The sequence below is a fragment of the Xyrauchen texanus genome, chromosome 38, assembly GCF_025860055.1.
Source record: "Xyrauchen texanus isolate HMW12.3.18 chromosome 38, RBS_HiC_50CHRs, whole genome shotgun sequence".
NCBI lineage: Eukaryota > Metazoa > Chordata > Actinopteri > Cypriniformes > Catostomidae > Xyrauchen > Xyrauchen texanus.
Genome location: NC_068313.1, coordinates 31,065,620 through 31,080,435, shown reverse-complemented (window position 1 = coordinate 31,080,435; position 14,816 = coordinate 31,065,620). Strand labels below are relative to the sequence as shown.

Below are 14,816 nucleotides of genomic sequence, written 5' to 3'. Positions count from 1 at the left end.
TGCATTTACTCCGCGCCCTCGCGGGGGTACTGGAAACAATCGCAGCTACATCAGGAGGATTAACTGTATAAATCCGTGTAAACATGCAAATTAAGTGTAAATTTCTGCCATTCGCCTGATCGACAACCGGGGGCGAACTGACAGAATTTCTGCGCGTGCAGGAGTGGCTGTATCCGCTATCGATCACTCGTTCACTATTTCCTATATAGTGAATGGCAGTTAGTGCACTAAATCTCAGCAGTAAGTGAACGAAATGAGTGAATTCAGACGAGAGTGTCGGAGCTCTGGGGCTGGTGCAGAAACGTCACATATGAAATTTAAAAAATTTGTGCATAGTAGCACTATTAATAGTTCGAAATAGTGCACTATATAGTGGATAGGGGGCGGTTTCAGCCACAGCGAGTGTTCCACGATCAGGGTTGGTGCCCTATGTAGGTTGTGTACTCTCCATTTAGAGAGCGGCAGAACTGCTGTACAGAACTAATTATCTAAATTCTTTCAAAACTGTAACTACACTGAAATAAGAATCCACACAGAACTATAAAAGCTGTGAAATAGTGAAAGAAGGCATTATGTTTCAGCATTATATAAAATGTAAAAAAATGACAAAAATGGATTTCTGTTTCTCATTCAAACCTATCATATCACTTCAGAAGATATGGATTTAACCACTGGAGTCTTATGATTACTTTTATACTGCCTTTATGTGCTTTTTGGAGCATCAAAAATTTGACCTACAAAATAATGGAGCTAAAATAATCATTTGAAAATCTGAATTCGATAGGAAGTCATACTCATCTGGGATGGCATGAGGGTGAGTAAATGATGAGAGAATTTTCATCTCTTTAAAGTGATAGCTCTCTACCCTCATGTTGTTCCAAACCAGTGCAAGGCTTTGTATTATGTGGAACACAAAATATGTTAGACAGAATGTTAGAGACTGACAGTCACCATTCACTTTCAAAAAATATATATATATAAAAAAACATTGACTGAAAGTAAATAGTGACTCACATAGTGACTAAACGTTCTGTCTGATATCTCCTTATTGTGTTGCATTGAAGAAAGTCATACAGGTTTGGAACAACATGATGGTGAATGATGACAGAATTTCCATTAATAATAATAATTCTGTAGTACATGTTCAATGTGTATTATGTAATGGAATATAGGGGAGTTAACGTCCATTATGTAATTTGGGAAAGTAACAAGTTACTCACTACTTGAGTACTCTTTTACTTGGATACTTACTCTTACTCAAGTAATTATTTATTTTAGTACTTTTACTAATACTTGAGTCATTATGTTTTTGGCTACTCTACCCACCTCTGCAAAACAGACATACAAATATGGAATGACAGTGGGTGACTAAACGACAGAATTAACATTTTGGGGTTCTCTATTTTCTTTTCTTTATTTGTTATACTGTACATCCTTTATAGTATGTGAGAAACATCCAGACTCCGGAACAGCAGGCCATAAACATTCATGACATCCAGGCACAAGTGGTGGAGAAAGTCTAAAGGTCAGTAGTCTTTATAATTATTGTGTTGTTGTGAAGCAAGTTATTGTACAATATGTGCGCTTAAATATTCCAGTTTCAATACAAGTTAAGCCAAAAAAGTAATAAATAAAGCTAAAATTGAGGTAGTGAGGCACTTACAATAATTTATTTACTTTAATGGAAGTGATTGGGCCAATTTTTGGAGGGCTTCATGGTAGAAGTGTAAAGCTTATAATTTAATTAAAGAACTCACATACATTTTTGTGTATAAAGTTCTGTGTTATTTGAACTGTAAAGTTGTTTAAATGTAAATTTTTACTGCTGTTTTTGGGTGTTAAATCGTCATGGCAACAAAGTTGTAAAATGTAATATAACTACACAGAAAAGATAAGCGATTTGATCACACCCAGACCTTGTTTACACACATATTCTTTACATGTGCCTATACTGTATAATACATTTGATACAGTGAGTATTTTAACGTATACAATCCCCATTGATATCTATTGTAAGTGTCTTAATGTTAACCAGGTATTCGCTGCAGCTTTTTTAGTTTTTTTTTTATACATTTTTGTGGTAATCAGCATTGTTCTACAAATGCCGTCAATTGAGCTTAACTTGCATTGAACAATATTCCTTTCAAATATCTATACGCACACTTTTGTGCACTTTGATGGGTTAATTGTGGCAATACTACTTCTATACAAGTGATGATGACAGCTGAAGGAAACTTGACCCTGAAATTACAGAGTAGCCATCAGTTCATTTGTTTATTGCTGAGTACGTGTTTATGTCCTGCACACTCCCTGCGGTAAAACTCAGCATGACATGATGAAATCTGAGAGACTGGGTGACACGACAAGATAATGTTGTCACACAACACCTGCTCTGTCAGTGCAATATTTCGTTGCGTTGAGAGAGAAGGCCTGTGCCTGCTATGTTTGATACGCAGACAGCGGGAGGCTGTGGAAACTCATCCGTCTTTATTAAAAACCCTGTTGTCGCCGTGGGAATAGGAGAATCCACATAGGCATCACTGCAAATGTATGTATTCAACAACTCAGCAGCCCCGGTATTGTTTGTCCTCATCCTCATGACGAGGACCCAACAATGTGTGCCAAAGTCACTCCAGTCAGAGCAGATATTATTTGAAATGGTTTTATTTAAATATAAATATGTGTACAAAGTTACAAGCAACAATAGCTCATTATTTTTAGCAAATAAAATTATTTGAACATTGTTAGAAAAAGAAACTAGTTGTGTAACACCACCTTTCACCTCTCCAAAACTGATACATTAAGTAACATGGGGTAAAAACCATCGTGAACCAAATAAAGTAAACTCAAAGATATAGATATATGCATTTATAATATAAAGGTACTTTACAATAGAGCAGCTTACACGCTGTACATTAAGGCTTATATAAAATATAAAAATAAAGACAAGCAATGTTTTCTTTGACCTATCTTACAGTTCATTTTGATTTTTTTTTTATCTTTCCAAATGGAGCCAAACATTCAGGCTCAAAGGATAATGGCAGTATGGAAACCTGTACTGTATATTCAGGTATCCAAGATTAAATTGAAGTAGGGTGCAGTAAGCGGTTTCTCACACAAGGAACAAACAGATGAGAAGAAATGCTAAATACGATCACATACACACATCATCTGCATGCAACAGACAGAAGGAGTGAAATTCCCAAAACTTTTTACAGTCATTGGAGTGGCTCTAGGTGGATATGGATAGTACTGCATTTCACTTGCTATTTCTTGTTCTGATTTTTTCTATGTAAACATGTTGGTGCTACCTGATGGTGTCAGCAATGTCAGTATGGCATAACAATCACCTTGGCACACTCTGTCTTTAATAACATACTGTGGTCACGTAAGGAACATTACAGGAGTATTACTGCACACCACAAGGCCGTGTGGTAATTTAGGTTTGCCATACAAGGCTTGACGTTAAGAAACTGTGGTCCTGAAATGGGCTCTACTCTGAACTCTGAAAGGAATCCTTGTGATTATAGCTTTAAAAGAACACACCTCTAAATTTGTCTGATATCATCTTTGGGAGTTGGCCAATCTTGGCTCCATCAGACAGACAGAAAAACATATTATGGTTTTCGTCCATACTTGTTATCATAGCATTCCAATTCCAGTTTCCTGCACTGGTCCATTGAGGCTTTACATAAATACTCTCTAGAGAGCTCAAAAGCAGTGCAGACTGCAGATGGAGCTTCTGGAGAAATATTTTAGGGTGAGTGCATGCGCTTGGCTTCCGTTTACTCCCCTGCTTTGTGGATTGAACTTTGAGCCACTTTTTGTAGGCAAAACCTGTTGTCATCGATACACAAATGTGCTTACAATTCCATCAGCATGCCAACACATGGATTTATAATAATGTTTTTTCTAGTTTTTTACTTTTTCTGTTGTTCGTGTCTTTTTTGATTGTGTTTCAGCGTATTGTCATGACCTCGTTCAGGAGAGGTTTTCTCGTCTTCCACATCACTTTTTTCTCCAGGATCTAGAAGTGTCAGTGCTGGAGCATTTTTTTTTTCTGCAAATACAGTGCCACAGGGACAAATTGAAGAACAGTGTTCATTTCTTGTAAAGTTTGGACGAAGTAAATCACTTTAAAGTAGGTGACTCTCAAGCATGAGTGGCACATTGCAGTTCTTTCTAAAGTTCTTTCAAATCGATCCAACATTCATATCAAGACAGCAATAAAGCAAGGGCCGCATTCCTAACCTCACTCTTGAATCTTAATGTAATGTTTGCTTAATCCCTCCTGAAGCCAGTTCAGAAGATTGTCTGTTCCAAGTCAAGTGACGCTGATCACGCCAGACCCACAGCGGGTCTTCAAGGGAGCCGATCACACATGAGTCTGCATGCGTTGTTGTGAGGGCCGTCCGTAGTCGGATTGCTGTGATGACACCTGCGAAGATGCGTACGAGAAGCGGGAGGAGTTGGACACCTTGCTTGCCTGGTCTGAATTCTCATAAGCATCAACCTTCTCGTAGGAGGCTGGTTTGACGTAGCTGGTGAAGGCTCGGCCGTAGGTGGCGGGCAGGTAGGCGGAGCCTGCGTAGTGTGGCTCCTGGGGGTAGATCGCAGGAGTTTGCTGTTGTGGCTGTTGTTGCTGCTGTTGTTCATAGGTGGTCGTGCGTGTGGCAGGGGTTGTGGCGTAATGCTGTGAGAAGTCATAAATCCGGGGCTGCGTGGATTGCTGGCCGTACAGTGGGCTTGGGGAGGGAACCTGAGAGGGAGTGTAGACTGGGCGAGCATTAGAGGCATATTCAGATAACCCACTTCTGGTGATGTGGCGGTCCTCGTGAGCCCGCACATTGTAGTAGCCATTGGTTGGGTCCTAGGAAGAGAGAAAGAGAACACTGTCAGATGTGGATTTATCTGCAATTCTGAAAAGATAATCAAAAAATATATTGTTCAATACCGAATGCTGATTGGTCAATATGCCACTCCAGCTGTGCTACAAATATTGTAAACACAATGTGTCAATAAAGTACTTTAAAAATATATATATATATTTATATATATATATAAATATATAAATACTATACGTATAAATATATATACTGTATATGCACACATACCGATCAGCCACAACATTAAAACCACCAGCCAAATATTGTGTTGGTCCCCCTCGTGCCGCCAAAACCGCGCCAACCCGCAATATTCTTCTCACCACAATCGTATAGAGCCGTTATCTGAGTTACTGTAGACGTTTTCAGTTCAAACCAATATGGCCATTCTCTGTTGACCTCTCTCATCAACAACACTCACTGGATGTTTTTGGTTTTTGGCACCATTCGGAGTCAATTCTAGAGACTGTTGTGTGTGAAAATCCCAGGAGATCAGCAGTTACAGAAATACTCAAACCAGCCCATCTGGCAACAACAATCATCCATGTGATTATCTAATCAGCTAATTGTGTGGCAGCAGTACAGTGCATAAAATCATGCAGATATGGGTCAAGAGCTTCAGTTCAACCATCAGAATGGGGAAAAAAATTTGATCTCTGTGATTTGGACCGTGGCATGGTTGTTGGTGTAGACGGGCTGGTTTTAGTATTTCTGTAACTGCTGATCTCCTGGGATTTTCACACACAACAGTGTCTAGAATTTTCTCAGAATGGTGCCACAAAAAAAAAAAAAACATCCAGGGAGTGGCAGTTCTGTGGATGGAAATGCCTTGTTAATGAGTGAGGTCAACAAAGAATGGCCAGACTGATTCGAACTGACAAAGTCTACGGTAACACGGATAAGCACGAGGGGGACCTACACAATATTAGGTAGGTCGTTTTAATGTTGTGGCTGATCGGTGTATATAATAATGCCAGATATAATGCAAAACACCTGTTCAACATATCTCTACAAAGCATCAATAGGCTAATTGTTTTGTTTGGTTTTTTTTTGTCTCCCATATAATAGCAACAGTCTGTTCTGGTCAGGAACTGTAAATTCAAGCTGAGGGATGGCTGTAACAGCTAAGGGATGGGCAAGGAGGCTGCGGGACCAGCTGAACAGTCAACGTTAAGTTTAATGATATAAATGAACTTGAAACAACATAAAACATAAGGACAAACAGACACACATGCAGCGTGGACGCATGAGTCTCTCTCGAACTAGCATCTCCGGCTGCCCCTTATTTCACTCTCCCGCTGTTCAGCTGATTCAATGCCGGCCGTGCTCCATCACAGCCCTGCCAGACCCTCCCCCTCGTCACAATTGCATTTATAAGGCTTAAAGCTGCACTACGTAAGATTTCTTTGGTTACAATTAACAAAAGTTAATCACTGAGTGAGTACATACATTTTTTTTCAAAGCCTTGTCTTTGTTTTACCCCGATTCACTCAATAAGCTTACAATAAAGATTTTTATTTAGAGCTGAGGTTGGATTTGGCGTGAAATCGCAGGCATACATCATTCGTACTTGTGTGTTCATATCTGTAATCTCAGAAAGAAGGTCCGGCTGTGGTGCGACTCACGTGAGTGTCAGAGAAGTGGGAAGCGAGTGCACCCAAAAATCTCCACTTTAACTTTCACTTTCAGAGGTTGAGGCTGAGTAAATGATGAGAGAATTATATTTTTGGGGATTTTTAACTTTTTAATTGTTTGGAAAAGTTGTTTACCTGCTATTACACTTGAAAATGTTTTTAGTAGGGTTGTTGAAGCTGACATTGGTTGTCATGCTTAAATGAGTCGAACATTACTCATGTGTTTACAGATCACGATGCATTCACAAGTTCTGTTTTTTAGCATGTTGACTAATATGCATGACTTGAGTATTTTAAGTCATTGCTGTATTGCTGCATTTACTGCCAAAGAAACAATTGAATGTTATTATTATAATTCTTATATTGCATATTTCTGCATATTATTTTAATGGTCAAAAAAGTTAATTTCACCCCCGTCATTATTGAACCCTTGTTTTGCATTTTTATATTACCGTCTTTTTTGTTTGACGCACATAGGCCTACTATTGTAGTATTGTTGTTCACATTGCATTGTCTACGTACTGAGGCTGTAGATTATCATTTAAAAAATAAGTGTCTTCAGTTGAACTCATATCAGTCATCACAATACAAACATTAACATGTAGTGGATAAAACACTTGAATAATCATAATAAAGTATGTAATCAAGAGTGTTGTTCATCTTCCTCAAAGTATGTAATATCTTGGTTGTAAATGTTTAAACGCATAACATAATATAAACATGAAAATAGCACATCAGCTGGTAAATATCTCTGAGCCGCAATCTATAAGATTAATCCACAAAAGAGCTGTGGCGAATCATAACAAACAAAACATTTTCAGATGTCACTAGAAAGCAAAAACTTCCATTGTGCATATTTAATAAATTAACACTTTAATGAAAATCTGTGTCTTTAATATTTTCTTAAAGTGTCTTAAATAGTTTTATAAAAGCAAAAAGTCAGTCAAGGCCATGTTATGCATTGGGTCTTACAATGGGCCTTGGCCATGACTACTTTTACAATATAGCACAGCCTCTTGTATCTTATCGTGTACATTCATTCCATTTACAGCATCTCACACTGATTGGGATACAAACTAAACTCTTTAGGTAGCTAGCAACCATTGTCAGTTTTCTTGAACATGATCCAAGCTTGTGGTATAATACAAATGGGATCTCGGCAAGCAAGTGTTATTAAGTACTGTGGTTTCCTCAAACCTTTGAAAACAATGCACAACCTTTTGCTTTTATTAGATTAACCTCTCACTGAAAGAGTCATGCTTTGTGAAATGTAATACCTTGATATCTGATCTCTCATCATCCTCCTCCTCCAGTAGGTCACTGTGTTCTGTGCGAGATGTTCCTGGAGACTCACTGCTGTTTGGGGCCTGAGACAAGTGCAGAGATTTCAGTTATAGACCACTCTATTTTCAATATGCACAGCACAGAAACGTCATAATCATAAAAAAGAAAAAAATAATAAAACAAAAAATCTAAATATCAGAATTAAAAAATATATCGATATTCTATATTTTCTATATTCTACTGTAAATATGCATTTTTTCTTGTTATGCTCTGCTCTAAAATGTTTAGTCAGCCAAATATAGCTTTTGTGCAGCGCTTACAGTTAAACTTTCAGGCTAATCATAGCAGTCAATTTGTTTTAAGTAGACTATATTGTTCTTTTGTGTTCTTTTCAGTGAATTGCTCGAACTGGACAAATCAGTCTGAACAATTCATAAGTGAAGCAGTCTGAATAAAAAGGATTTTTTTAAATCCTTATCCAGCAATCATAAATGACTTGAAGTAATGGACAAGGCATACAAATTCCTTGGTCAAAAAGTGTGAGGAACCCGATTTTTCTTTCTTTCTTTCTTTTTTTATGTATTTAGAATTGAAAAAAGTTCATTAATATAAAATCAATTTTTGTCTGTAAAGTAATCCTTAAGCATTTTTGCATAGTTTTGAGAGCTGCTCACCATAGGCTCCTTCACATCCTCCTCATCATCATTTCCCCGTGCTGCGTTGTGATCACTGTGGACGATTTGTACGCGGATGTCGCTCTTAGGCAGGCGTGTGCCCTTTTTGCCTGGGTGAGGAAATAGCGCAGTGGATAGAGATTAATGAGGTGAACGGTGGTAAGAAGTCCAGAGAGGTGAAAAGGTCAACACTGCTCCAGGCAATGAGGTGGCCCCATAATTAACCTCTGTCTAGTTAGCTCGTTTGATTTCTACTGTACCATGATTTTGGAGAGAGGATAAGATTTCTCAGATGACATCTGACCTTTTACCTCACCTTTGGCAGTGTGGCGGCAGTAGATGGAAACCAGGGTAATGACACAGACGATAAAGACGCAGCCTCCTCCCACCGACGCTCCGATGATGATAAGCAAGGGAAGCGCCTCTGTAAGAGAAAGCCGGTATGTGACTGAGCTGAATTGCATCTATTAAACCATTGCCTCTCCAGTTCTATTATTGCAGTATATGCAGACAATCCATATTCAAATTTATTTCACTTTATTACAAGGTGAATCACAAAAACAAGTGGACTGTCATTGTGTTTTTCCATGTCGTTCTTTACACTGATTATTTTTTGCCTTCTACACTAATAGCAAACACTGCCACAATCATATTTAGAGACAATTTCAATTTGATCACACTAAAGCCAGAAACATACTCTACGTAAGCTCATGAATGCAAACGATTCCAGCTATGCAAAGCTCAGTGTTTTTGTTCCTTATTAAAAAAGTTTTACTCCCAAAGAAATCAAATGTAATATTGAAACATATGTATAAAACTCACATTAGATAAAGACTTCAGTCAAATCAGTACCCTAATAAAAGCTGTTTTAGGGCATTTCCACACATGGCTCGTTTGGAGCATTTTTTGTGGGGGAATTTGGTGTGTTTTCTCCCTTAGTTCGGTTAATTTAGGAATACATGAACATGGCAATTGCACTCAGATCCGCACCAAAACAATCAGTCCGAGACCTCCTGAATGAGGTGGTCTCGGACCGATTGCAAATGAACCCTGGAGCTGTTTGCTTGTGGTGAGAATGCAATACGACCCAATGGACCTATCAATATCCCTATAAAAACCATGAACATACTTGATGGATCTTCTGAGAAACATCTTTAGGTCAGCTCATCTCTGTAATTCATCATCAAAACATAAATAAAGCCTTTTGGCAACTATATTAGACATCATTGCACATTTAATATAGAAGCTGTTTTATAATTCCGGAGGGAATTTTATTACGGTCTCTTCTCTCTTTCAGATAGCAGCAGAGATAGAATGGCATCAGCAAATATTTGACAGATAACAGTTTTTTCTTGGCTTCACTCTGCTGTTTGTGTGTGTGCGTGTGTGTGTGTGTGTGTGTGTGTGTGTGTGTGCGTGTGTGTGCATGCACCCGTGAAAAACATGCACTTTTCAATAAATAAATAATCCAAAAGCTACTAATGATGGAAAAAAAATAAACATGACGTAAATTTTACAACGTTTCTTTGCATCGCAACCTCTGACACTCTGTTTCATGCGGTGACGTTTTGCATAATAATGACATACAGATTACATTATCATGACATACATACGCAAATTTTTACCTGTTAACACATTTTTAACTGGCATATCGGTGAATGCGCTAAATTACAGAATAGCAAACAAACATCGTGACCAAGAAGGGGACAGCTTGCTCACATGTGACTTTTATTGATTCAGTTTTGGTTAATCACGGCTGACTGTGAATAATGAATTTCTACAATGGCATCTGTAACTGTAAACTATTGCGTTTGAATGATGCTGCATCCATGCCACTAGGTGTCAGTGTAAGTCCAAGACGACGTGCATAAAAAAGACCTTTAAGTACTGCATGTAATGCATTGGCCAACTATTCCCCTCTGCTTTTGCACACTTTTGTAATTTGTGTTTCTGGCATATGTCTGCACAGTACCAAGATTTTTCGATTCTCCAACTGATTTGAGAAAGCTCTCTGCTTGTCAATGCATTCAACAACAGTTTCTTCCCAAGTACTTTTTTACTGCCTCTGAAGTGAAGTGCCACATATAGAAATCCATCTTCACAGTGGCGTCACAGGACCCGGCTATTGTCTCTAATCTCTGGTGGAAGAGGGGTAACCAGGCCTGACATGAAGCGAGGCAGCCGACAGTAATCTAATTAGAGATTCCAGGAGATAGCACTGTCTGCCTCTCCAGAGACTTGACTCTGCTGCCTTGATGCAAATTGCCGGAGAAGACCTTATTTTTGGTGTCTCCCGGAACAAAGGCTCAAGCTGTCTACCATGCTCTTAGCCTTATTTAAGCAAATTTAAGCCAGTGCACTTTGCATATGAAATGAAATGGCCAGCGAAGCGTCACATACCCTTGCCATACGCCGGTTCTCGATTTAATTAATTCAGGCTCAAAATCTATATCTTTGTTATGGAACGGATGTATTCATTAAGTGGACCATCTCCTGATTACATTATATTGATTTGCTGGTGTATAATTAGGATAAGCACAGGGCTACAGGGTGTTTTGAGATGTTAAGAGTGGACTCACACTGGATTGCTGCACGTCATGACCAATTTTACATAAAAGGCTCTGACTGTAAGGTGGACAAACTTTACATCTTGCAGTCAGTGTTTTGAAACCATCCTTCTGTGATTAAAGTGATGGTGCCAAACAGAGCTTGGCTCATACGCTAATCTAAATCTCCTGCAAGTTTTCAAACTACTTTACTGATTCAGTTGCTCTGTTCTCTTCCCTCTAATTCAAGTTCCTTAAACTCAACTCCAAAACATACACTCACTGATCTATATTGACATCAAATTAAAGATGGATGCTTGAAGCAAAGGGAGAGCTTGTTTGAGGACCATACCTTGCTCTTCAAGAGTGAGTAGTACAGTTCCTGTACCAAAGCGGTTCCAAGCAGTGCAGTTGTACCGGAGTTGGAAATCTTGCGACTGAGTCTCTGAGAGGATGAGTGAGGAGAGGACCCCGTGGTCACTGTTTACAGTCTGCACTGAGAAACGACCAGAGGAACCAGATACCAGGGTCATGTCCCCAAATGTCCATACCTGAGGATGAAGAGACGGCAATATAAGATTGGTTGATTTTATTTATTTTTTTGCCTTTTGACAATATATTCAATGTACAGTACAGTACGTCTTCCTATTTATTAATTTGCCCTGTGTTGTCTTAAAGGGATAGTTCACCCAAAATGAAAAGTTTCTCATCATTTACCCTCATGCCATCCCAGATGTGTATGGCTTTCTTTCTTCCGCAGAACACAAGCAAAGATTTTTAGAAGAATATATCAGCTCTGTAGGTCCTCACAATGCAAGTGAGTGGTGACCAGAACTCAGAAGGTCCAAAAAGGACATAAAGGCAGCATAAAAGCTGCATATAAATCTGCAACTTTGACCAACCAAAGTGAAAGTCACTTCCACTTCAGAATGGTAAAGTGAAAGTGTAGATTTACAGTAAACAAGGACTTTGATTTAACCAATGGAGTTTTATGGATTACTATTCTGCTGGCATTATGTACTTCTGAGTTCTGTTCACCATTCACTTGAATTATGAGGACCAACAGAGTTGAGATATTCTTCAAAGAATATTTGTTTATGTTCCGCAGAATAAAGAAAGTCATACACATCGGGATGGCATGAGGGTGAGTAAATTCAATAATAGCCTTTATTCTCACTTTCTACCTTTCTAATAAACCTCTGTATATATTAAACATAAGAACGCCAGTACAGCAGAACATCTAAATAGCTTTTTGAGCTCAACAGAATTCAGGGCATAAATGTAAATAAAAGATTCATCATGTTTATAGTAGATGTTTAGTGTCTTAAGCTCAGTGTCAGGGATTAGAATTTCTCTTTTGCTCCTTTACGCTGTCATGTTGAGTTTGGTTTACCACCAGTGTTGTGCCTCGGCATGTGAAAAAGCTTTATGAGAAAACATGCGGAGAAGACAAGCTGCCCCTGTCTAGCAGCAGGTCAGTCTGAGGTCTCACAGCTACTCAGAGAGAAAACAAGCCATTGTTTCTTTTCCTCACCTACTCTGGCAAAGAGGTGAAATAGCATGCCAGAAAATACCTCCTACGACTGGCCTGAGGTGAAAGAATAACAGCCAATGACACCCCGAATCCCCACCTGTCGCTGAGGATCAGGAGTGTTTTCTTTATTTCTTTCTCTAGAGATCCATTGGTCTGTTTTACAACATAGAGAGCTACCTCTATAGGCAGCATTTAATGCATCATGGGTATGCTTCTGAAGACTGTTCCAAAAGGTAGTCTACTTAATTATGCTGCCTTCAAACACTGCAACGCAGTCCGTTATGGCGTATGAAGCAAGAGAAGGGTTGTTTATAAATATACTTATGATTAAATTATTACTTTAATTTAAATTATTAATTGAAACTTTTAAGACAGACTATTTTACCCAAAATTTGTGTGATCTTCATATTTATGCATACTGTATTAGATTATTGCCTCATTCCTCTCGCATCTCTGTATTGATTTCAGTGTGAAATACGATTCCTCTCAGCTTTCAAATCAGTCACTTTTGCGGTTCCGTGCCAGTTAGGATGCTGCCTATGTAGGCAGTGAGGCTGCTCAAGAGCTATTCTCTGCATCATTGCTTCTCTGTTCTTGGATTCTTACTTTCTCCCTTGCTTTCATCTGTCTCTATGCGTTCCTTCTCTTTTTCTTGCTGTGTCTCCAACTTATACCCTAATTATCCACTGAAAGGCCTTCCCACATACAAGGGGTCATGGGAGGTTAGTGGTGCTATGCGCTAATTGCTCGGCGTTGGGAAGGAGCCTAGGGAGCTGAAGGTCCGCTACAGATCCTGGTATTAATGCAGTTCGCCTCTGCATGCTTTAGGGTGGAAGACGTGAGATACAGGATCAGCCCTCTCATAGAGCACTCTCTAATAGGGGAACGGGGCTGTGTAACTGCATGTGTGTGTTTACGTGGGTGTCAGATAGGAACACGCGTGGACAGATAGGAGAGAGAGAGAGAGAGAGACAGGCTCAAGAAAAGATGAGAATCGTGCAAGATCTTAGTGGAGGGAGATACACAGCAACACAAACACATATACACACACACGCACACACACACACACACAAAGCATCTGCTTGAGGGAAAAGTTCACAAACAAGCTTGTCAGGAATAAGGCTGAACTAAGCGTCAGATACCTAGCAAACACATATACTCACACATACACAGAAACATCGGAAGGTATACTTACAATCTTGTCAGGTGGAGGGCTGCTGCCCACTAGACACTCCAGCTTGCCCTTGGAATGCTTGACAGCCTGCTGCGTGGCATCAGCCGTGATGATGGGAGGCCCTGAAATGTTTGTGTGTGAGAGAGAAACCGATAAGAATCATACTGACAATGGGAAGTAATGAAAGCAAAGAAGACACAAGTTTAAAGCCGAGATCCCCTGTGCACTGAAGACCAGCTCTATGAGTAATGCCTGAGAATATGAGGTGTGTCCTTTTAAGTCAATTTTACTTCAGAAATGTGAAATAGGATTAATTAATTAAGAAAAAAAATTATAACAAAAAAGACAGGAGTTGATTTTAGCCATTGGGAATTGAAAAAGTGGTCTCTACATGATCAGTGGTTGGAGAGGAAGGATTGGGAACTATCAATCCCTATTTGGCAATCAGCTAAAAAAAGTTTTTTTTGTAATAAGACAAGAAATGCACATAAATAGAGCATATTGGGTACATTTTTAATTCATGTTGACTTTAAAGGAATGTTCCAGGTTCAATACAAGTTAAGCTTAAATGACAGCATTTGTGGCATAATTTTGATAACCACAAAATGTATTTTTATTTGTCCTTCTTTTTCTTTTAAAAAGCAAAAATCGAGGTTATAGTGAGGCACTTACAATGGAAGTGAATGGGGACAATGAAAGCGAATGTGGCCAATATTTGGAAGGTGTAAACACAGAACATTTTATAAAAGCACTTTCATTAATTCTTCTGTCAAAACTTGTGTATTTTGTGAGGTGTAAATTTGTTTATATTATAATTATTACAGTCATTTTAGGCTTTAAGGGTTTGTTGACATTACATTGTCATGGTAACGAAGTTATAAAATTGGCTATAACTTTAGCCAAAAGGTTAGTAAGTGATTTTATCACACTAAAATGCATATTTTTAGTCTTGGGGCTATATTTATGAAAACGATTTTAATGTTCAAAAATTGGCCCCCATTCACTTCCATTGTAAGTGCATTACTGGAACAAATATTTTGGCGTTTTTTTTAAAGAATATAAAATAATTAATATAAATATAATATTT

General features: G+C 38.7%; 1 protein-coding gene across 2 annotated transcripts in view; it reads right to left on the bottom strand.

The window, feature by feature from the left end:
* Nucleotides 1-2,656: 2,656 nt before the first annotated feature.
* Nucleotides 2,657-14,816, bottom strand: part of LOC127632054 (kin of IRRE-like protein 1) — a 57,848-nt gene continuing 45,688 nt past the window's right edge. Inside the window, exons 10-15 of one of the 2 annotated variants that reach the window (XM_052110524.1) lie at nt 13,751-13,851; nt 11,374-11,572; nt 8,780-8,899; nt 8,476-8,585; nt 7,795-7,884; nt 2,657-4,870 (exon numbers count right to left, since the gene is read on the bottom strand). In XM_052110524.1, coding sequence (XP_051966484.1) covers nt 4,376-4,870; nt 7,795-7,884; nt 8,476-8,585; nt 8,780-8,899; nt 11,374-11,572; nt 13,751-13,851 — 1,115 coding nt within the window. In that variant the 3' untranslated portion in view covers nt 2,657-4,375. The remainder of the gene's footprint in view (nt 4,871-7,794; nt 7,885-8,475; nt 8,586-8,779; nt 8,900-11,373; nt 11,573-13,750; nt 13,852-14,816) is intronic. The other variant, XM_052110525.1, reaches the window with a different exon arrangement.